General features: G+C 34.5%; 1 protein-coding gene across 1 annotated transcript; it reads left to right on the top strand.

The window, feature by feature from the left end:
• Positions 1–5,267: 5,267 nt before the first annotated feature.
• Positions 5,268–10,084, top strand: LOC132180805 (acid beta-fructofuranosidase 1, vacuolar). The gene is made up of 7 exons (XM_059593766.2): positions 5,268–5,723; positions 6,026–6,034; positions 7,726–8,582; positions 8,887–9,048; positions 9,144–9,367; positions 9,461–9,548; positions 9,651–10,084. Exons 1-7 carry the CDS (start codon positions 5,315–5,317, stop codon positions 9,849–9,851), a joined length of 1,950 nt encoding a protein of 649 aa, XP_059449749.2. The 5' UTR covers positions 5,268–5,314; the 3' UTR covers positions 9,852–10,084.
• The last annotated feature ends 14,044 nt before the right edge of the window (positions 10,085–24,128 follow it).

Below are 24,128 nucleotides of genomic sequence, written 5' to 3'. Positions count from 1 at the left end.
TATCAAATTATCGACAAAAATAAAGTGATGATCAGTTTGAAAATCCCACATCTCTACAGTATTAGTAGCCTTTACAGTTTACACCTACCATTCCTTCCCTTGAGCTTTGCGCGCAAGGATTTCCAAGGAGCCTAAGCATATTTTTTTGGCCTTAAATCACAATTAAATAATTGATTTAGAATGATTAAGTCAAGATACATCTCACCTTGTTTGCCTTAGATCACAAACGAATATTTGACTTAGACTAATGTTTACTCAAGACATGTCACATGTCCCCATGTTACCTTAAATTCAAGTTCAATCTACTTTGATGAACTAAAAATTGTATGCACCAAGTTGAAGTCTCTTAACTCTTGGCATCCTTCTCTCACCTTTGTTTTGCATAGGTATCCAAAATTAAATATGTCAAGGCATTGTGTCATTTCCGAAATTAAGGAATTAAGTGATCATCCTGAATTTACTTGGTAATTGGTATACAGTAAATGATTCTAAATTTAGAGCAAAACAGGGAGTAGTAAAATATAATAGAAAACTCCTTTTAGACACGTTCTTTTTTTCTTGGTAATTTGACACATGCACCACCTCACATGGTTTATGAACATGAATAGCATTTCCCTAAAGTCCTATCTCATATATTTTTTAGTATGCATGATAAGTTATGCAGATTGGTGACTTAAGTTATTGAATATTGATAGGTGATTATTTGTAAATGTTAAAATATGTTGAATGCTGACATGCATGCATATATTAATTGACCGCATCTGCTATCCACAACTATTTGTCATTCACTATTCACATATGCAAATAGATATAATAAATTCACCAAAACAAGGTGTCGTTTTGGTGTTTAGTACCAAAATAACGTTGTTTTGGATTAGATATAGGTTATATTTACATTATTTTCAAAAGTAATATGAAATCAATATATTTTCAAAACATTCATGCTTAAAAAAAAATTAAAACAAGTCCAAAATACTAAAAATCAATTTAAATTATTTTTAAAATCGTTTAAAATTGACCTTAGTGAAGACTCAAAGAAGATCAAAAAGACGAAAATAAGCACAAATAGCCTGATACCTAATATGCGAAAAAAATAGATAATAACCGCAATAACCGTACGGATATAGTTAGTAAAAATATGGTGCGGATATGTTCACACACCCCTAACTAGTGTGGATGTTCTAATCAACTTTTAAACCAGCTCTTATTAAAATGTATTTCTAGCATTACTCATCTTAATATGATATTTTTCATATCTATAATTCTAATTAGTAAAACATTGGGGCTATATATTAAGAATCTAAATGACTCTTTTAAAGAAACTATTCCGATTAAAATGCCAAAATATCCCATAATATCTCTTTGCATTATCCAACAATAGGTACACCACATAATGACTGCATCAGTTTGGCACTTCGTTTATGTATAACCGTCAAAATAATATGACAGTTGGAGAAATGTAGCCGTTTCAAAACATGACGGTTGGAATAAAAAGTAAAGTAATTAAGAATAAAGAAAAAAAAAATTAAATAATTAGATAGTTGAACTTGAATGTACGGAGTATTTTAAAAGGACAAAAATTATCTAAATATCTTCTCAGTGCTAAATAATATGATATTTAGTCCAACTAATTAAATATCTACTCAACTTAATTCGTCTATCTAATTATTCTTTAACAACATCATATGCTCGTGAATTCTTGATTCAATCGTACGTTGGGGAAAGTTTCCGAGGCGGTCTTTTATCTTCCTTTTTTTTTTTTTTTGGTGTGTGTGTGTTTGTTTTTTATATAAATCTTTATAGGCACTTTAATTTCCTCTCGTTAAAATAAAATATTTAAATAATTCAAGATGTGACAAATGACAATCGAGGATACAAAAAAAACTTTCTACAATTGATTATTAAAAACAAGAAAACTGTGTTCACAGAAAGTGTTAACCATTTTAATCACGTGGGGCACATGAAAAAGATGGTTGTAGACCATTCTCACAATAATTACAAAGAGACAAACATCAATCTTATCTTTTTTTTTTTTTTTTTAAATGTTAGGAAAACTGGGTTCTTGATGATAACTTGATAGTAATTTATAATATTATCAATTATTAAAAAGAAATGAATTCTTAAAATTACTAGAAGTTTCTTAAAAAAAACAAAAAAGATATTTATGTTATGCAACTTGCAAGTAGAATTCTGCCTCAAAAAGGGGTCGAGATGCACACGTACGTTGCATGAGCACCAGTTATAAGTTACTAGATCTTGTTTGTCATGATCAATGTTTTTTATTTATCTTTTAGTTGCAGTAGTCAATATATAAGAGACGACCTCGATCAGGAGCTATATATCTTCGAGTAATTGGATAGGAACTTGGAAGATAGGTGTTGTTGTTCCATTTTTATCTTCATCTTGTATTTTCAATTATTATCTCTTTTGGGTAGATTTCTATTTAAACAATTTTGTTTCTTTTCCATTAATTGAGAGGAAAGTGACTCATCCATTACGAATTCTATAAAATATCAAGATGCAAGAGTGATATTATAAACTATATTTTTATATTATAATTATTTCACAATACTCGTATGGTAGTCATAATTAACCTTTGAATTTTTTTTTTTTTTAACAAAGATTGATCTAAGGGTTGATTAAAACTGTCATATCAACATTGTGGAATAGTACGTTGTAGAATAAAAATATTGTTTATAACATTAATTAATATATGCTCCAAATATAAGAAAAATATGAGTAATGCTAAATACTACATTTGTTAGTACTCTCAATTTACCATTGAATTTTTTCTCTTTTTTTTAAAAAAAACAATTTAACAATGATTGATTTAACAGTTGGTCGATATATATATATATATATATATATATATATATATAAAGTTTTTAACATTATTTGAAATATAGTAACAATAATGCTGAGACAACTTAGGACTGTCCCATAACCAAATCAAGAAGCCACGATTTCAAAGTTGAATCAATTTAAAAGCCATTTCTTCAGTCCCAAGGGAAGAAAACCAGAAGAATTAAGAAAGTTAATTCTGATCAAATTTAGCTATATATGTTATTTGCTCTTTTATTTTTTTAATCAGCTATATTGTCGGCTTAATTACTACATCTTTTGACAGAGAATGGCATATCCAAAACAACACGATGCTCATTAATTAGGTCATGTGTACGTCTCAGCCTGTATTATCAGGCCGGCCCCTTGACTAAATTTTCTAATTTTCTATTTCTATAATTGGTTCTCGACATTTCTGTACACTAATTAAGTGGGTGCCTGATGACAGAGTGGATATGGATCTCCATGGAGTGAGACGATTTTTTTTTTAATTTTTTGAGGTAGAGACGATATTTTTTGAGACAAGGAGTTGTTCTCGATCTGGGCTCTAATAAATGCAAGAGAAGCAATCTTGTATGCTAACAACAATCCCACTCTTTCATAGTTTCATCCCTCATGATGATGATTTATTCCTACGACGTTGACTATTTTCGGCTGTGTATATCCATCTTTAAATTATTATTTTTAAATAAAGACTGATTAAAAAAGTACTGAGGAAGACGACCATATCAACCAAATACTATAAAAATGAGATAAGAAATTCGTACGCAACATTACTCTGAACACAGATTGCATCCAGAAGATCGAATTATATATATATATATATAGTTTGATTTAGCATAAAAAAATAAAATAAAATAACAACTGTTTGTGTTGCCTGATACAAGATTTTATGCAAATAGCATGATTCAAATCGTTTACGTGAGGTATATGTACTTCAATCTGTTTGAAGAGAGACATTTTGTATGCTAAAGGATTATCCTCTTTCTTTTCTTTTCTTTTCTCTTTTCGATCTTTTTCTTGTATATGATTCTCTTATATATTGTACAATCTATTACGGCGATTTGTTTTGGTTATGTCGAAATTCTCTTCCTTAATATGTTCAATTATATATTTGCCTTGGTCAGTCTTGGTGATCCGGCCAAAATTCAACGAGGCAGTCAGCTAGACATCATCGGGATGGTTACTGGCACGCCAGTGAAGTTGCCTTCCTGGTTGAAGCGACCCCACTGTCCCCACCAATATCAGCATTATTCGTTGAGATATGGGGAATGAGTGGACCACACGTACCAAATTTTGCTAAGGATTGCTATTTGCTACAACAACATTTTACGTACGAAACTCAACTTTGTGTGACCAAGAACATAATGTAAAATTCAAAATAGAGAATAAAAATCCAAATCAATCCTCCCATGTCTTCTTACAAAATATCTTGGTAGATAATGGATTGTCCATCTCTTGTGTACAATAATGGACTAAGAGATGGGAAAAAAGAAAATTAAAAATTAAAAATTAAACATTTTTCCATAAAACAATAGCCATTAAATGAAGTATTGAAACCAAAATCTCATCTTCCCAAGGAGTAACTCAATCGACTGAAGACTACGCCTCATAAAGCGAAGCTGCGAAAGTCATTAATTCGAATTTTCTTACACTATTTCTCTCTCTTTATACAGACATGTAAAAAAAATTAAAATTAAAATCTCCTCACTTTTTATTTAAAACTGAGAAAATTCTTGTCGGAACTGACAGGCTATAACCACCGATATAACTTACCATTGGACCGAACAAATCTGGCTCCAACACAATTCTTTTGAATTTAAAGTAGCTACTAACTAGTCTCATATTTTGACCGGAAGGTAAGAACTAATTAAGGATCTTGTAGGCCAAACAACATGAATAAATATTACCATTGCACTTTTCATGCAAGTTCAAATTTTAAGTTCCTCTACCCGGATGATAAAGCTTGATTCAAAATCGTTTGCTACGTTATTTAAAGCTCAAGATTTTTTTTTTTTTTTTTTTTTTGTAAAAAAAACAACTAAAAAGCTCAAGATTCACAAATAATGTCCCAAGCACTCTTGTTCCTTAACTCCTATTTATTCCCACATTTTACCGTAGACAGTTGTGCACTCACATGATTGTCCTCTCTTTCTCTGTCTCTGTCTCCAACCAAATTGGACAACTACCAATCCACACATTTACCCACCAACCCAGCAATCTACTCCGAAGCCTTTGGACTGGAAATTTTTTTAAAAAGTTCACCCATTTAATTAATTACACAATATATGCATATATACTTCTCCAAATAGTCCCTCCCCAAGTAAGATCTACCACGCAAATGACTCTCAGTAAAAAAAAAAAAAAATTACCCATTTACAATTTTACACCATCCCCTGTCTCTCTCTGTTTCTATTTAAAGCCCCATTTCATTTCCTCTACTAGCGCCATCAAACACCCACATTAGCAGAAAATGGAGACCAACCCTCCCCAAACATCCACCGCCTCTTATCTTGGGGATGCCCATTACACTTCCTTACTGGACGGCCACTCCTCCCCAGTAAGTCCCCGGCGGCCCTTGAGGGTATTTGCTGTGATCCTTACGTCGGTCGTTTTTCTCGTGTCATTGGTCGCATTGATCGTTAGCCAAAGCCAACAACCCTTAGATGCAGCTGAAAGAGGCCGGGGACATTTGTCGACGTCAAAAACTGCATCGTTTTCCGACGCTTCGAGGCCGGTTGCAAGAGGGGTGGCAGAAGGGGTGTCAGCGAAATCCAACCCGTCCCTTTCCGGTGATGAAGTTTCCTACAATTGGACAAATGCTATGTTTTCTTGGCAGCGAACTGCCTACCATTTTCAACCTGAAGAGAACTGGATGAATGGTAGGTACAGCCAATTTTTCTTACTTTCTTCAACAAAAGTAACATGTAACATCAAAGAACGTGCTTCAAATTATTTCAATTTTTTTTTTCTTTTTTTTTTTTTTTTTTAACTCTTTTCTTTTAATGGGTAGGTTAGATTTAGCTTTATGATTAAACTTTCCTAGTTTTTTTTTTTTAATTTTTAATAATTATTACTTTTTTCACGAGCATAATTTTTGTTGTTTGTGATGCTAATCCTGTTTTCTCTCTTGTCATCTTGCTTTGCTATTTGGTGGGGGTGATTCTTGTTGGCTCCGCTTCAGATCCTGATGGTAAGCCCCCTTACAAAAGCACTTTATGTTTTTTTCTTTCCTTATTTGGCAAATTGCATCAAGTCATTTACTTATTTCTTAATTGAGTGTCATAACTCATAATACAATTCTCTTTTCTATTACAAATTTCATAGAGAAAATATTAATAGAAGGAAAATAAATTGCAAAACAATTGATAATATTATTATTGTTGATGAATTTATTGTACCTGGTTTTGAAGTTAGTTCCAAGGGCATGGGTGGGTCTGTCGACTGTCGTGGCAAGTTCTTATCCACTAAACAGTTGATAATATTAGCTTGAACGGTAGGATGATAGAAACCGTCGAATTCTTTGACTTCTTTTATTGGGAAATGGCTCCCATGATAGACGGCTAAGATTAGTTGATCAGTTGATAAAATGGCATGGGTGGCAAACATGCCACCCATGCCATATGGTTATGATGGTATGGCCTACTCACCTTTCTCTCTTCCCCTTTTGGACCAATCAACATATATTCTCTATATGTGAAATGCGTTTTAAAATGAAAAAAAGTTAAAAGCATAACTATTTTGCTCAATTTTGAGTCAACTTTTATCTTATTTTTTAATTTAAAAAATAACGAAATTAGAAATAAAAAAATTTTCTAAAGCAATAATTTTTATTTTGGTTATTTTATTTTGGTATTTTTAAAAAAATAAAAACTGTATTTTGCTTCAGAAATTTTTTTCTTATCTTTTAATTTAAAAAATAACAAAATTAAAAATTAAAAAATTTTATGAAGCAATAATTTTTATTTTGGCCCTTCTTTTAAAATAAGTTTGGGCTGTGTATTATTCCTCTTTTAAAATAAGACAACAACAAAGGGGCAGTGCTTTTGGACCAATCAGAAGCAAATGCCTACTGGCAGGATTTGTTGGCCATTGGCTTCTTTACGAGGGTCCACCTGTATGCTTGTCCGAATGCCAAGATTCAAATCGACGCAGTGACTTTGCTGGATGTGGCGGTGGATTCACGTGGATCGGGGCTCTCCTTTGGTTCGATTTGCCCACTAAATTCTAGTATCCAATCGTACTAGGCCACGTAGCATTACAATAATTAATACGAACCACGGGGTAGATTTTGTACAGTCAATTTTACTGTTTAGGTCTTAAAAGTTAGTATTCTTATCCAAATCAAATTGTTGTTTGATGATCCGATGAACAGTCTTATAAGAGTTATTTTATAATTATTGTCCAAATTCTAATAAATTGATGGAATCTTTGTCCATAAACAATACTATAAGGATTTGTTTGTTTTTTTGTAAAATGATTTTGGTAAAATAGATTTTTTTTTTTGTATTTTTTTAGTATTTAGTGAGACAAAAAATAATAGTCAATAAAAAATATTTTTTGTTTAACCGAAAATATTTTTTATACTCATGATTTAAGTAGAGGTTACCTTTTTTTTTTGGTCATTCATCTTCTATTTTAATTAAATATTTCACTTGTTATGCATCACTTATTAAGATGAAATTTAGGCCTACACGTGAGAAAAAATAGTAAAATGTAAATCAAATAATTAAATTCATCAATCTCTATAAGTTTAAGCTTTTAGACAAGTGATAACTTAACAATTATAATCCTTGAATGGACATGAATGCTTTTCTTTATTTATATTACTATGATGAAGTTAATTTCGTAACTTGAAAATGGGATAATGTTGTGTGCTTGCAGGTCCATTGTATCACAAGGGATGGTACCATCTATTCTACCAATACAACCCAGATTCGGCTGTGTGGGGCAACATCACGTGGGGTCATGCCGTATCAGTTGACCTGATCCACTGGCTTTATCTCCCACTTGCGATGGTCCCTGATAAATGGTATGATTGGAATGGCGTGTGGACTGGGTCTGCGACCGTGCTTCCAGATGGCCAAATCGTAATGTTGTATACCGGGGACACAGATAATTACGTGCAGGTTCAAAATCTTGCATACCCTGCCAACCTATCTGATCCCCTCCTCTTGGATTGGGTCAAGTACTCGGGTAATCCAGTCTTGATCCCCCCAACTGGAATTGCCCCTAAAGATTTTCGTGACCCAACTACCGGATGGCTTGGACCCGATGGAAAGTGGCGGGTCACAATTGGATCCAAAGTCAATAAAACAGGTATTTCGCTAGTGTATACAACCACAAACTTTACCACATATGAGCTATTGGATCACGTCTTGCATGCGGTTCCTGGAACGGGTATGTGGGAATGCGTGGACTTTTATCCCGTTTCAATTAATGGGACCACCGGTTTGGATACGTCAGCAAATGGTCCGGGACTTAAGTATGTATTAAAGGCTAGTTTGGATGATACAAAGCTAGATCATTATGCACTTGGAACCTATTTTTCAGAGAACGATACATGGGTACCCGATAACCCGGCTAAGGATGTGGGTATCGGCTTGCGGTATGACTATGGAAGGTACTATGCATCAAAGACATTTTATGACCCGAACAAGGAGAGGCGGATCCTATGGGGATGGATTAATGAAACTGATACCGAAACTGATGATTTGGAAAAGGGGTGGGCATCTCTCCAGGTATAATTCTTCTTTTATTGTTTGTCTATTGTAATTGGCAATTATTATTATTATTATTTGCAGCCTTTTAGAACCAAAAAAAAAAAAAATACGTTTAAAGTTATTTACCAAATGAACCCATTTTTACTCGGAACAACTTTTATGAACTAAAAACACTTTTTAAGTTTTTTTACATGATTCTAACACATGCACTGATTATACTTGCAAGAACCTATCATGCTAAGCCTTTGGGAGCTTTTTTTTTAATAAGAATAAGTTAAAAGTAATTCCAAATACAAACACAACTTCGTGATGCATTCTACAGACCATTCCAAGGACTGTGTTGTTTGACAACAAGACCGGCACCAACATTCTTCAATGGCCCGTGGAAGAGGTAGAGAGCTTGAGACTAAACAGCACAGACTTTGATGGTGTGTTGGTCGAACCTGGATCAATTGTGGAGCTAGACATTGGCACAGCGACACAGGTTCGTCTACAGTTAATTCGAATACTCTACACATGATTGTTTTCTTATGGTAATAACTTTTTGCTTACCATAATTGTTCTGAAAAATGTTGACAGTTGGACATATTCGCCGATTTTGAAATAGAGTCATTAGGATCGGATGAGAGTAATGAAACTGATGGAGGTTGCAATGGCGGTGCTGTTGAGAGACGCAATTTGGGACCATTTGGCCTCTTGGTTATTGCTGACCAAACACTCTCTGAACTCACCCCTATTTATTTCCGCCTTGCCAATTCAAGTGATGGTAATCTCAAGACTTACTTTTGTGCAGATGAAAGAAGGTATATATGCTTAGTTTCTTTGTTGACACATTTCTAATTTCTAACTTAAAATGATTGTTTTTAATTCATCATTTGAGATGTTGGTTAATGCAGGTCAACAAAGGCTACTAGTGTTTTTAATCAAATTTATGGAAGCGAAGTTCCTGTGCTTGATGATGAAAAATATTCCATGAGAGTGTTGGTAAGTTCATTAGATTAATCTTTGTCATCTCAAAGTTGGACTAGAAGGTATTGTTGAAGGTCCTTAAGATTATAACACTTTGCATGCATTGTTAATGATCAGGTTGACCATTCAATTGTGGAGAGCTTTGCTCAAGGAGGAAGGACGGTGATCACATCACGGGTTTATCCAACAGAAGCAATTTACGGAGCAACACGATTGTTTTTATTCAACAATGCAACTAGTGTGAATGTGAAGGCCACACTTAAGATATGGCAGATGAATTCTGCATTTATTCACCCTTTCCCATTGGACCAAATTTAGTGAAATATTCCTTGCAATCCTGCTTCAATCTATTATATTAAATTTCTTTTTTTTGTTCCATTTAGTTGTCATTCGATGCTTGCCAAATCTGTGAAATCGAGTGGCTTCCAAATGTGTCTTACCGTTATTTCATTTTTGGTTGGATTAATGTCGTTTAGTTTGTAGACAACTAGTCATGCCATGAGGATATGTTTTGGATTTGATCCAAATAATAATTTTGGAATGTTACAATTTTTGCCTACCCATACTGCAATGCATTTTGTTGTTTAGGTGTCTGTTCAACTGACCTAACTGACTTGTTTCCTTAGGTCTCTTTGTAATCTTGTTTCCTCTGGTATCTACGTCTTGAAAATACTACTCAACCTAAAAGATCCACAAAAATTAAGATTCACAATAGTTTTCCTCGTCCTCGAGATGAGCCTATTTTGTTGATGTAGAAATATAAAATAAAATATATAATGTAAGAGCAAGCAGAAGCATAGAAATAAAACAAGAGTTAATGTTATAGTTTATTATATTAAACTATGGTGAAATCTATTACAATATATGGTATTTATAGAGGAATTATAGTATGATAAACAATGAGATATAAACCAAACAAGGTAGGGGATTCCATGCAGTTAGGTATACACTATGATATGTGTTTGACTCTTGAGATGAAAATCTCATACCTGATTAGTGTAAATCACCTCGGGTCCCACTAATGACCTAATGGGGCTAGGTCAAGTTCCAGATCAATTTAACTTGAGAAAGTGCCTATGGTTCCCACCATCTATGCCCATCTTGTCATTCGTTCCTGTTGAGACAATTGTCAACCTTGATAGCAATTTGATTCCAAAGCCTGCTAAGAGCAAAAATGGATGAGTAGTGGAAGGCCACGAAGTAGGGGTGTGGTGGGCGTTCCACCTCTGATGCCTAATGTGAGTAAAAATGAGAGTAGATAATAATAGAGAAATAATGAATTGAGAGTAGTTGAGTATATAATTCACCGTGTCCTTATCATTGTGACAGGCTACTCTTTTTATAGTAGTAGCTAAGAGTGAGAGTCTGAGTGAAACTCTCACTTGATTCCCTTAATTCTTGAGCAGGTGGCTAAACGATTTCCTCAATGATAATCTCTGGGGTAGTTCGTCTGGTGATTTGGCATGCATCTGGACTCTTTTTAGGAGATTGAGTTTGTTATTCCTTGATTTGATTTGTTACTCACAGATTGGGTTGTTGGAGAGTGGTTACACTTTCCTGATTATCAGGTTAGCATAAGATGGCGAATAACTGCATGATTTGGGTACGGACCAGGTGATGACTAGGCGATCGTGCCCAGATTGCAGGGGCTTGGGCTTGGACAATATTGTGTGTCATTAGGGTGGAGTGTTACAAATGGTATCAGAGTCATTGCCCAGCCTAAGATGGGGAGAGCGTGCACAAGCCCATGAAGGTCACTAGCGGGCACTCGTTGGGACGCCAAGAATGGGCTAATCCCAAGAAGGTCGCCAGCAGGGACGCTGGGTCCTAAGAGTGGGTGATGGTGGCATTCTACATCGCCTGGGTATAGAGATGGGGATGTACTTAAATGTATACTTACACCCTTAATGACAACAACGCGTTTTAAAGCCATGATGGTCATGATCCCATCAGAACTCCATAGTTAAGCGTGTTTCTGGAAGAGTAATACCAGGATGGGTGACCTCCTGGGAAGTCTGGTTCGGGGAAGCCAAAAATGGATAATATTGCGTGTCATTGGGGTGAGATGTTACATTTAGTGAGCGTGAGCCTCTTATTTGGAGTGGGCTCTCTGGTTAGGCTTATGGAAATCTTTGGTATCAACAGTAACCCGCCATTCCCTTAGGTCACAATGGTGGCCTAATGCGAATAAAGTTTCTTTTATCCACACCCGAAATGTTACCTTTGTTTTTGCAAATCTTGTTTATATTTCTTTGAATTTGATCCGAGCATACTCCGCCAAAGTCAAGAAAACTCTGCACTAATCCGAAGATGGCCTTTTTGTATGTAGGCATACTCTTGCACTGTTTGAGTAGTACGAGGTTTAGAGCATGAGTCCGAAGGTAAATGTATTGATGCATGTATGAATAGATGCATGATTGGATGTATGTATGCATGTATGTATGTATATAAGTTTGTACTTTAGTAAGTAAGACTTTTATAGGTCTTACACAAGGGAGTACCGTTTGCCGGAGTTACCCTTGCTGGCCCATGTGGAGATTTCTTTTCTTGCAAATCTTTGTATCTGTGCCTTTGAGTTTGAACGTGATGGCGTCTCTTTTTGTGTGTAGGAGAGGACTTCTAAATTTTAACATGAGAGTCCAAACATTGTGAAACCGGTGAATATGGAGAGATATGTAGGCTACTCGGACACTGTTTTAACTAACTGCATAGGTAAGTGTGTTTTATAGCAAACGACACATACGCCTCCCAACCCAAGCGGGATGTTCACCTTTTAGTTTTCTGTTATTTGAACGGAGGCATTTAATTTGTTGATGGCTACCTGACAGTGTTTTAACTAGTTGTATAAATGAGTACCGTTTTGTAAATACGGGGTATATCCTTACCAACCCGAACAGGATGTTGGCTCATCACCGTTGCGTGGTTTAACGTATGTGGAGTTACCTTTGATACATTGGTGTGCACTCTTTCTTTTGAAGATGGAGAGAGAGAGAGAGAGAGATTGTGTGACCGTTGAGTGGTCCGCCTGGAGTTAGTCTTGGGACAGCATCCCCGGATTACCTGGGACTCTCCAATGCTTACGTTGCTTTGTGTTTACAAGTGGTTAGTAGTACATTAGCCAATTTTTTTAAAGAAGCAATGTTAGTAATCACAATTGAGAAAACGTATAATAGCAAATAAATGATAGCAAAACCTGAAGTTGATGTTAAGCAGAAGTAGAGATTGGAAATTTGAAGAAAAACAAAAAAGAACATGTTGATAAAGCCGCCGAATTTGGTAGGTGTCCATTGGACTTAGTAGTTGTCTGACATCCTTAGTGGTCCACTAGACTTACTAGTTGTCTGACATCCTCAGCGGTCCGCTAGATTTACTAGTTGTCCGACATCCTTAGCGGTCCGCTGGATTTACTAGTTAGCCATTTTTATTGAGTATGCCTTTTGATCTTCCACGATAAGAATGGAGCTTACGATTGTGGCTGAAGACGCCAGATAAACAAATAGTGCTTTGCCTGGTTCTACTCTACTAAAGAGCAAGGTATGTTGCGAAACGATTTTCTGCTCTGCGGGTCCGTACATCCATCCTGAACCGCTGACTGTCCTTCCTTCTTTCAAGAGACTTCTTTATTCGGGCTTTTTCTGCAAAAGCCTTTATGATTTCTTCGGCGTTGATAAATTTTTCGGCTCTCACCATGAGCTCTTCTAAATTTCTTGGTGGATCGCGTGCCATGTCGGCCATAAATGGACTATGAGGACATTTTCCTCCCATTAGGGCGGGGATGACCACTCTTTCATCTGGGTCGTCAACCGTGAGTTTCTCTCGGAGTTATTATCTTTTGTCTGCACAAAATGAGACACTAGCTCCAAGAGCTTTTTAAATTGTATTGCAAATTTTCAATGCAATACGAGACTTCATATAAATGAAAGAAATGACAATATAGAGAAATAAATTTCATTTGAATATAGATTGAGTGCACCATAATCTAAGTAACTATATATATGAGGCACATATTTGAACTTATCTGCCATATGCAAAAGAGGTGTTTCCCATCCACTTGTACACGATATAGCTCGAAAGTTTTGAAATTTAACTTTCTTTAAGACATTCCAGGGGCATGCCACTTGGGCGTAGTATCCCAGTACATGTATGAGAGTAACATCATGGCTTATTTTAATGAAATACAATTGCTTGTTGTAAAGCATAATTAATGGTATTAGCAAAACAACATAGGGGATAAGAATGCCACTAAAGCTAGCCACATTTTTCCCATATATATATATATATATATATATGCTTTTCACAATTTTTTTTAATGTCTTTTTTTTATTCCTTTGTCAATGAAATTCACGATAGCCAAGGTAAAAAAAAAAACATTTTCTTTTTATGCAAAATCAATAGATCAGAAAGATAGACATGTATTCTTATACAAACCCTTGTTACTCTTAAGATTTTAAAGGCAATGAATTAAAAAGACAAAATATGATCATATCTCTTTACTGTCAAAAATAGACTAGATATGAATGTTGCCAAAAATTCGTCTCAATAAATTGGAAATTGCTACAAGTAAGCAAATAAGAAAGAGAACGCAAAGTATAAACTTATCTTGATTTTCACGAAGATCAACACTTTCTTAAACCCATTTCCTGGTGTGGCTATCTCGAACTTTCCCTGTTTATTGATTTGGGCGCAAATTCAAGACGACGTGGTTGGACGCTGATTTGAGACGTGAGGGCAAATACATGCATACTTTCTTGGTGAAAGATAAGTCCATTCCTCAGAAGCTATCACTAGAAAGTTTGTGTGAGCCACTCAATTGTTGCGTCATATTCTCCAATTTGACTTGGAAAGCATCCATCCTGGCGTCGGTTGACCCGCCTTCTCCGTTGGTGAGGAACGGCCCTTCAGGTTCATCAATGAGTAACGGCCCTTTAGGTCCATCGGTGAGGAACGGCCCTTCAAGTCCATCGGGTCGTTCATGATGATTTTTTTTTTGCGTCTGACGAATCCTTTTACTTGTGTTGATTCTCGAAGCTCTGTTGTACTTGGAGCCTCATTGTTTCCGTGTTGTGTTGGTTAAGATTCCCCAGTTGGTGTGGAGTGAAGGGATGGTGTAATCGTTCATCATGTTGTAAGGATTTCCGATTTGGCCTCAGGATCTCGTAGCTACCATTCGTGACTTTCTCTTGTTTGAACTTTGGATTGTCTAAATCATCCTCGTTTCCCACAGACGGCACTAACTGTTGAGACAGTTGTCAACTCTGGTAGCAATTTGATTCCTAAGCCTGCTAAGAGAAAAATAGAACAGTAGTGGAAGGCCACGAAGTGGGGGGTGTGGTGGTCATTCCACCCTTGATGCCTAAGTTATAATGTGAGTAGAAATGAGAGTAGATAATAATAGAGAGATAATGAATTGAGAGTAGTTGAGTATATAATTCATTGTGTCCTTATCGTTGTGACAAGCTACTCTTTTTATAGTAGTAGCTAAGAGTGAGAGTCTTTGTGGGACTCTCACTTGATTCCCTTGATTCTTGGGGTGGTGGCTAAACGATTTCCCCCATGATAATATGTAAGGTAGTTCACTTGGTGATTTAGCATGCACCTGGACTTTTTTTAGGAGATTGAGTTTGCTGTTCCCTGATTTGAGTTGTTACTCCCAGATTGGATTGTTGGAGAATGGTTACATTTTCCTGATTATCGGGTTAGCATAAGATGTCGTATAACTGCATGATTTAGGGGCGGACCAGGCGATGACTAAGTGATCGTGCCCAGATTGCAGGGGCTTGGGCTTAGTTCCTTAGTGATTTAGCAAGTCGTGAGCCTCTTATTTCGAGTGGGCCCTCTAATTGAGTTTCTAAAAATATTTGGTATCAACAGTTCCCATCGAGCAAGTAATATTATAGTCATGCTCAAGTAGAGTAGTCACTCTCGTCTCCCCCTTCTGCCCTTTTTTAGAATAGAAAAATAAATAAAAAGGTGGATAATTGCTAATAGACCTAGAAGGAAATTAAATAATAACTAATATGAAACTTATTCTAACATTCCACCTCCAACTCTACGCGAAAGTTTGAGTTTGAAAATAGAAAAAATTGGCTATTTTTGTTTCTTTGTGTTGAACGAGATCTAGTGCGACAAGCATCAAGAGAAGAGTGTGAGCTTGGCGTGCAAAATCGTTGATGAAGAAGATGAGATCCCGTGTGACAAGAGAGAATAGCCTCGCTATGAGCTCAGACTGGCAACAATCTAATGCAACGTAAAACCAAATTTGAAAGTGAACTTGGCCTCAAATCCGTTGATGAAAGATGTACGTATGGTATGGATCAAGTGTTGTTGCAAAGAAAAGCTGAATGTGAGCGCATTGGGGCCATAATACGATGCGGAGCAAAGGGGAATATGATCGTGAGCTCAGGTGGAGCAAATCTAGCAGCAGCAGTGAACTATTGTCATTGGCCGTCATCCACCACTATGTCCTAGTTGTCATCACTCGCAAGTCTGTCGGATTGAAGGTCCTGCTGGAGCCGCTGGCAGCAGCAACTTGGGCCAGGCCCAGCAGATCAGGTATTGCTTGGGTGTCCATTTTTCCCTCTTCACTTTTTATGTCCATTGTTTTTGGCCCAATAATATTTCTGTCCCAACCCCAGATCATAAATCAGCCCATCTGGAAAGCCCATAACATCTCTAAATCAGCCCATTGTTTAACTTATTGCTTAGAAGTTAGGACGAGGGTTTTCCTCTTATTTTTTGACCTATAGCCCCCTTTTTTTTTAAAAGAAAAAAAAAAAAAAAAACAAATTGCATTCTTTATTAATAAAATAAGAATCAAACACGGGCAAAATGCTCCCCGATTACAATACCATAAATGCAATTTGAAATTTCTTCAACCCAAATTCTGTCTGTAACACATTTAACAGCATCCCTACCTAAAGTACGAGCAGCTGAGTTTGCGCCCCTTTTAGCATGTTCAATTTCTCTCATATCTCAATTGACGCATGCCAGGTATTAATAATAACATGTGATACCATTTAGGCAATTCAATAAGTTTAAAACATTATCTTTTTTTTCAATAGATAATTGGGTAAAAATTATAAGTTCCACACTTAATTTAGCAAGAAATTTGCCCACATATGCAATATTATTCAGTGTAAATACAATTAAATATATATATAAATCACTTTACCAGTCAGGTGAATCAAGCCAAGGAGAGCACTTTTGGAATATGGGTTGTGAATTCAAATAATCTTGTCGTCTTCTTCTTCTTCTTTCTTCCTTTTCTTTTTCCCGATCTGTGGCCTTTAATTGAAAATTAAAGCAAAAGCTTTGATCCATTTTAAGAAATATTTGTTTTTCCCCCCTTTTCGGGTCTAGTATGAGTTGGGCATGTACTTATTGTACTAAATAAAAATCTTCATCGTGATATTCCTTGTTCTTTTTAATTTTATAATTAAATTAAATGACCCGGCAGGCGGCAACAATGGAGGTGCCCGGTCGGCATTCGACCGTTAGCTTATTCTTAAAGTTTTTTTATTTAAAAATTCCAACTTTTTAAAAGGATTTGACTGCTTCATATTAATGGCTCCTCTCATCTCTTTGGAAGGATCGATGCAACAAATTACTGCGAACTTTATGGGTCAAGACTCAAGACTATGCTCTAAATTATATAAATACATTTCTTCTGGGGAACCCTTCCTCTTTAATTTATTTTATATCTACTTTTCCTTTTGGATTTTTAAAAAATACTTTTTCTCTTTTCTTTGACCTTCCTTTGGATGTTCATATGTTACAGAGAATAAAACCCATGTATTTGTAGGGAAAATATTTAATCATAACGTACGCCTAAGAAGAATGTTGGAGACAACAGCTGAAATTTCGAACAATTTGGAGTTAATTAAGGTATTAAATTTTGTTTTTCTGCATGTTCTACGTATTTGAAGAAAAAATAAAGCCCACTGCAACATGTACACATGTGATTCAGCAACTAAGATTCCTTGTTTGGTTCAAAAAAAAGAAGCCACAAACATGAACGAGTCAAGATTTTAGGTACTTAAGTGAGAGAGAAAATAAACATATTTTCAAAAGATATGATTAAAAATAATAAAAGTATACGTAACACAACATGCAATTGTTTATTAAATATTGAATTCTTAAAAGAAATATATAAAATCTTAATCATTTAATTTGAAAATTATGGTTGGGTTAAACTTTAAATTAACAATGTTGATCTTTTTAAGATAATCTTACTAACACGAAATAATTTAGGACTGATAAACAATTATTTCCTTATGTTTTTCTTCTGGTTTCATTGTCTAAACTATAATATTAATATTATGTACGAAGTTGAAAGATGTAAAACACAATATTTTAGATTCTTGTAAAGCTCAATTACCCTCCATGTGCATGTGCAAGTTACGTTCCGCTTATTTCGATGTAAAATGTTTCTCTTATTTTTCAGTGTTTGGTATAATCAAAAGCCGTGGTCAAATTGAAAAACATTTTCGTTTGACTATGCAAACCTTCTTTAATTTCTATAAAATAGTTAATAAAATGTAAACTATTATTCAAGTTTGAGTTAGCTTATCCTTATTGTACACATTCTCTTGCATTTCATTATTTGTTACCAATTGCTGAAAATCGGTGCTCGAATCCTATGCGGCTGATGGTCGTTTCCTACGAGCTCCGATGGCTGGCCTATGGTATTCGTAGGAAGTTATCGACCAATTTTTGCCTCCATTGAAACTATTTTTTAATAAAAAAATGTTTTATGTCAAAACAAATAGAGCCTTAGTGATTGATCGACAACTTTCTTAGTTTAATACAATGGCTATTTTATTTATTTTTTTATTTTTAGTTATAAGGGGAGATTTCCCTTTAGTTTGACACCAAAGCTACTTGCATAAGTTGCTTTATGGGACATGCACTAAAATATTTGATCTTTTATGACATTCTAGTATTCTCTATTCTCAATTCTCAAACACCATATTATTGTTCTTTGAATTGGCTTAAGATGTTGCCTTGAAGTGAAAGGTCAATTCGTGCTTAATTGACCTGGCCAAAAGCACTAAACCCATCCCATGGAGCACTGCAAATGGCAATTTCATAATTATTTCTCTCTCTGACTCTCTCTCTCTCTCTCTCTCTCTTTCTTCATATCCTAAGTAATTCTATCTATGAAGTCGATAGTGGCTGATTTGGAAGCTTCCTTCTGCATTATCCTAATAACCGACCCACCCCATATCTTGAAGATATATAATTATAGAAGTATAAAGAAAAATTAATTCTTACCAGCTATATATTACCAGGAAAATGAAAAAAAAAAAAAAAAAGGGTACAGCAGGGAATTTGGCTCTTTTCTATTTAAATAAATAATAATATATTCTAAGCACCCACTAAAATTATTTTGAGAAAGAGGCAGCAGGCATGATGATGACTTTTAATTGCTCTTGGTTAAGCTTTCTAAAGCAATATCAGTATTGCCAATATGTTGGTGTTGCCAATGCCATTATCTAAATTCATAATGCTCTCTGAGTCTCTATCCCCCTTGGCCCTCCCATTACCCCCATTTAATTTTAGTGCCTCAGTATATATATATATATATACTGAGGCACTAAAATTAAATGGGGGTAATGGGAGGGCCAAGATTATACTGCTCACACATCATTTGAGCCTTGTTGCCCATTTCATTCCAAGAATATTCCTTTTTTTTTTTTTTTTTTTTTTTAACACTTTTCCCCCCAGATTTTGGTGGTTGACATTTTACAAGTAGAGTTCAAATATATTAAAAATAATAATACCTTGGTCTTCCAAGTGCTCGAGGAGCCTGTTGTCCAACATAGACCTCTTTTATTTTTTCTATTTTTTTTTTTTTTTTCTAAGCAAAAGGTTATGGGGGATTAACTGTGATTATTTTATTTGAGCGTGACCCTAGTAGTACTTGTTCACTGAGAATTGCTCAGGAGGGGCTTACGGCAGAAACTGTACACTCTCTCAAGACTAACTAAGTCATAACCTTAGCTAACCCCATCAAGATATCAATGATTTTAAGGCGATTAATACTAATCACTATCAAGCTTGTGTGAGTGATTTTCCATTACGTGCCGAACTTTATGGGTGAGATTATTGAACCACTGCCACTAGTGATTGTTCACCATAGACTTATTCAATTAAACAATACTAATAGGACATGTTTAGGTCAAAATCAAGTAATTAAGAAATATGAATACTTGTTTTTGTTTACATCATTCAAAAGGCATCGAGATTAGTAATGCACTTCTCTCTCCCTGTTCAAAGAAAAGAAACACGAAAAATTGCCAAAAAGTGAGGAGAGAGGGCTCCCTGCACAAGCAGACGAGTTGGACAATAAGTCTCTCGCTCGAACAAGAAACCCTACCCCAACATAGGCCACCTCACATTTCCCGCCCAATTTCAAAAGGCAGATCCCAAATCACAAGACAACTTCCTAGGAATATATAAGACGAGCTTGATGCATGAGCATGAATTAATTTAGATTGCTTATTAAGGGGTTGATGATTTGATTAGGGAAAAAAAAAAAAAAAAAAAACAAAGGGTAGATTATTTTGTGTTGGCGTGAAGATCCCACCACTTGATGTCAGTTGTACAACCTAGCTCAGACAAACAAAAAAGCAATGTATTATTTTAATCATCAATTGGCACCACAAATTAAACCCACAAAGGCCTATTTTGAAAATGTTGCCCTACACTTGCAAACTGTGTCGTGTTACATATGATTCTTGCGCTTTCTCTGAGCAATAAGATTGATTTGTCAAGACTTAAAGGCAAATCCTTTTTTAGCACGGTTTGGAGGCTTATGTCGTCTAAATTAAGTGGTTTTTGCTAGTTGGAGGAAGAGAAACACAGGATGTTTATGGATGTTTGTATTGTTGCAAAATGATGTCATCTTTTTTGTTACATCTATGTGGGATTCACTTTTATGTGAGTCTTATAAATTTAATGGTTGGTTTTTAAAAGACAAGGACGAAAAAGATTAAGAGAATGATGAAAGAATATTAAATAATTTCTCTACCCATCGGGAGTGGCTTACCTTCGAGCTCCAGTCTCAAAGCCTCCCATTTTCACCTATTTTAATTTAGATATAAGACAAGTGTCCAAAATCAAATCTAGGGGATCCACTCACATAAGTGGACTAGAGTCTTTTTTGTTTCCTCTATGATATGACTTGGCTTTTAAAATTACTATTGAATTTGAAATGATTATTATTGAATTTTGATCAATAGATGATTTTAAAAGCCACGTTACATTTGAAAGGACACAAGGGAGGATTCTAGTCCTCTTTCTAGCATTAATACTTGACATGCTGCCATGTCGTTACCATTTTCTCAACCTAAGAGTTATTGGTTAAGAGAAATACTATGGTACCAAATCTTTTACTAAAAGATGAGTACTAACTAATGTGGAACTTATTCATTGATACATGTAGCATTTTTCTTTATTAATTGTTTTGATTATCTTCAATAAATAAGCTTAACATCATATATATTAGTACTCATTTCTTGATAAAAAAATTTATTACCTCTAACATTTCTCATTTGTTAGAGTCATAACTTAATACTAACTCAGCGATAGTATTCCAAGTCCTATGCAGAAATAAATGGCGGAGATTGTTTTCAATTTGTTATGTATATAATTTATTTTTGTACATAAAATCAACACATACCGAAATCAAATTATATACCATATTGGTCACCTGGTTAGCAAAAAAATAAAGTTAGAAAATACCGTGTAGTATAATCTTTATTTATAATACACATCTAATATATATTAATTAATAAACTTTCAAAGAATAGTTTTCAATTTACCAATTTTAGCTATTGTACTTCTCAAATAAGGAATACACCCGTATACATCTTTTATTCATTTTTTTTAGGGTTTGTTTGAGATTTCGATTTCGAAAGAATAATCTACGTTTTTAAAATATATCGTAAAACGGAAGGCGTTTGGCATTGTGATTTAAAAAATACTTAATTTAAAATAAGGAAAAAAATCTGTGATTTCTATAAGCAGGCTAGAGAGTACTTATTTGAAAAAATGCGAATTTAAACAAAAATTAGGATTTCGCATAACAAATATTTGATTAAAAAAAATAGTTTTTAACATGATTTAACAAACGCTTTTGCAATTTTAAAAACGCAATTTTTAAAATCGTACTTATTGAAACCGCAATCTCAAACGGACCCTTAATCGACTATTAAATCTGTGAGGTTCAATAGTAGATTTACACACTTCTGAGTGTAAATCTATCATTAAATCTGTGAAACTCACATATATTAAAAAAAAAAAAAATGTTTGGTACTCTCCTGGTATTTTCATGGTGTTCTTCTAGTATTAGGTGGATTATTTTCTAAAAAACAGGTGAGATAAATAGGGAATACCGTTTTTTTTTTTTTTTGCTTTTTAAGAAAGTAATATCTACCTAGGACCAAAAAACATTAAGAGCACCTATCATACACATCTCACATAACAAATATGAAATGAACACCGGGAATTATAACTTATGACCATTAAAGTAACATCATTCGACAATAACATTACTTACTTAATTATATAATTATATATGCATTTATTTAGTATTTACATCCAAATTGATTCTACCATGAAATTAAATTGGCCATAACGTGATTACCAAACTGAAAAATTGCCCGAATCCTCGTTCAAGATTTTTCTTTTGTCTTTTTTTTTTTTTTTTTTTGGATTTCACTTGATAAAAAAAAAAAAAAAAAAAAAGAAGGAAAACCCTAAACAACCTACGCAAGCCGGTTGATTTGGCTTGGCCTTATCTGCAAAATAAAATAACACCAAGGATTAGAATATAATATAAAAATAAAATAAGAGCAAGAGTAAGATATTGGGGTGTGGGCTATGGGCTGTGCATGTGGACACCTTTTTCAGAATATGAAAATGTGAACGTTAGGGTTTATTGCTTACATTAAAAGAAAAGAAAAGAAAAGAAAATGTGAACGTTAGGAATTCCGGAAACAAAGGGAGCACCAGACGCCGAAACTTGTGCGAGCACTGAAGGGCTGACTCTTGGCTGTCACCCATCTTTACATGTGACCGGCAGCAGCCGGTAAATAAACATTTATTTTACAGAATTTTTTACCTTTTTTTTCTTTTTCTTCTTAAAATATTTTACAGTGGGAAGGAGCCAAGAAGGCAGGTGGAAGCCTATGACACTCCTTAACATCATTTGAGGGCTATAATTTTGGCATGAAGGCAAAGCAAAATCATGACTAATAATTGTCTATTTATATTTATTATTTAGGCAAAATCATGACTAATAATCAACTCCCAAACATGAATGTGATGAAGAGATATACAATGGTTTAGAAATGTTTTTTTTTTTTGGCCAAATTTATTGATTAAAAAAAACTATGGGAATCTTGATTTGGTAATTGTTGGATATGTAGGTATTAGTTTTTGTCAAGTTTGTAATGATCATTAGAGTGAATGTTGAAGGTTGTAAATCCTAATATTTAAGAGAAAACAAAAATTATTGCTCAAAGAAAAAAGTGAAGCCATATTTTATTTCTCATTGTTATGCATAATATTATGTGGTAGGTTTGCTATCATGTTGCAAAATATTGATTAATTTAAAGCTATTAGGCAAAGTCTTTCTTTTCTTTTGTTACCATTTATGCACAATTTTTCAAAAAAAAATTAACCTTCAAAATATTCTAATTTTTTTCACTTCTTATATCACATCATTTACTTTTTATTATTATTCAAATAAAAAAAATTATTACAAAACAAAACTTTTTAACTTTTTCAATTTTTTTATATAAAAAATTATTAATTTTTTTTTTTAATATCAAATTACATCAATTACAGTATCAACGGGAAAATGCTTTGCCAAACAAAGACTGCAGTGACAGAACTAGAGAGAGACCAAGAGCCAGGCCCCATTTCTTGGTTTTGAATATATGTAGAATTAAAATATTTTTATATTGGGTTAAATACCAAATACTCCATGGAGTTTGGTAACTTTATTTTTACCCCTAGGGTTTTAATAAATGATCAAGTTAGTCAATCTGTTAGTTGACTGTTAGGACTGACACGTGGACCAATCAGATGTGACACGTGGCACCTATTTAATTTTTTTAAATTAAAAAAATGTATTTTTTTTTAAAAAAAAAAAGAAAAGAAAAAAGAAAAGGAAAAATTGGGGGTGGCTCGGCACCCCTTGGAGCCCAAGAGCCACCCCCATCCGGCCAGATGGGGGTGGCTACTGGCTAGGCCACGCCCATGGCCAAAGGGGGTGGCCGAGCCACCCCCAATTTTTTTCCTTTTTTTTTTTCTTTTTTTTTTCTTTTTTTTTTTTTAATTAAAAAAAATTAAATAGATGCCACGTGTCAATATCTGATTGATCCACGTGTCAATCCCAACGGTCAACTAACGGATAGACTAACTTGGTCCTTTATCAAAACCCGAGGGGGGTCTTGTGATAAAAATGAAACTCTAGGAGGTAAAAATAAAGTTACCAAACCCCAGGGGGTATTTGGTATTTAACCATTTTATATTTATAGTTATATATTTCAGCCTAAAAATTAAACTTGGTTCATATTTAAAATT

Source organism: Corylus avellana, chromosome 5, assembly GCF_965113065.1.
Source record: "Corylus avellana chromosome 5, dhCorAvel1.hap1.2, whole genome shotgun sequence".
NCBI classification, from domain to species: Eukaryota; Viridiplantae; Streptophyta; class Magnoliopsida; order Fagales; family Betulaceae; genus Corylus; species Corylus avellana.
The sequence above is the reverse complement of the archived record's forward strand: the minus strand, read 5'-3'. Positions and strand labels throughout refer to the sequence as shown.

Bases quoted from the DNA above. Each gene is read 5' to 3' on its own strand.
- LOC132180805 (XM_059593766.2), top strand. From the start codon at position 5,315: ATGGAGACCAACCCTCCCCAAACATCCACCGCCTCTTATCTTGGGGAT. The intron at 9,049-9,143 runs GTTCGTCTACAG...AAATGTTGACAG, and splicing joins ACATTGGCACAGCGACACAG to TTGGACATATTCGCCGATTT. The intron at 9,549-9,650 runs GTAAGTTCATTA...GTTAATGATCAG, and splicing joins AATATTCCATGAGAGTGTTG to GTTGACCATTCAATTGTGGA.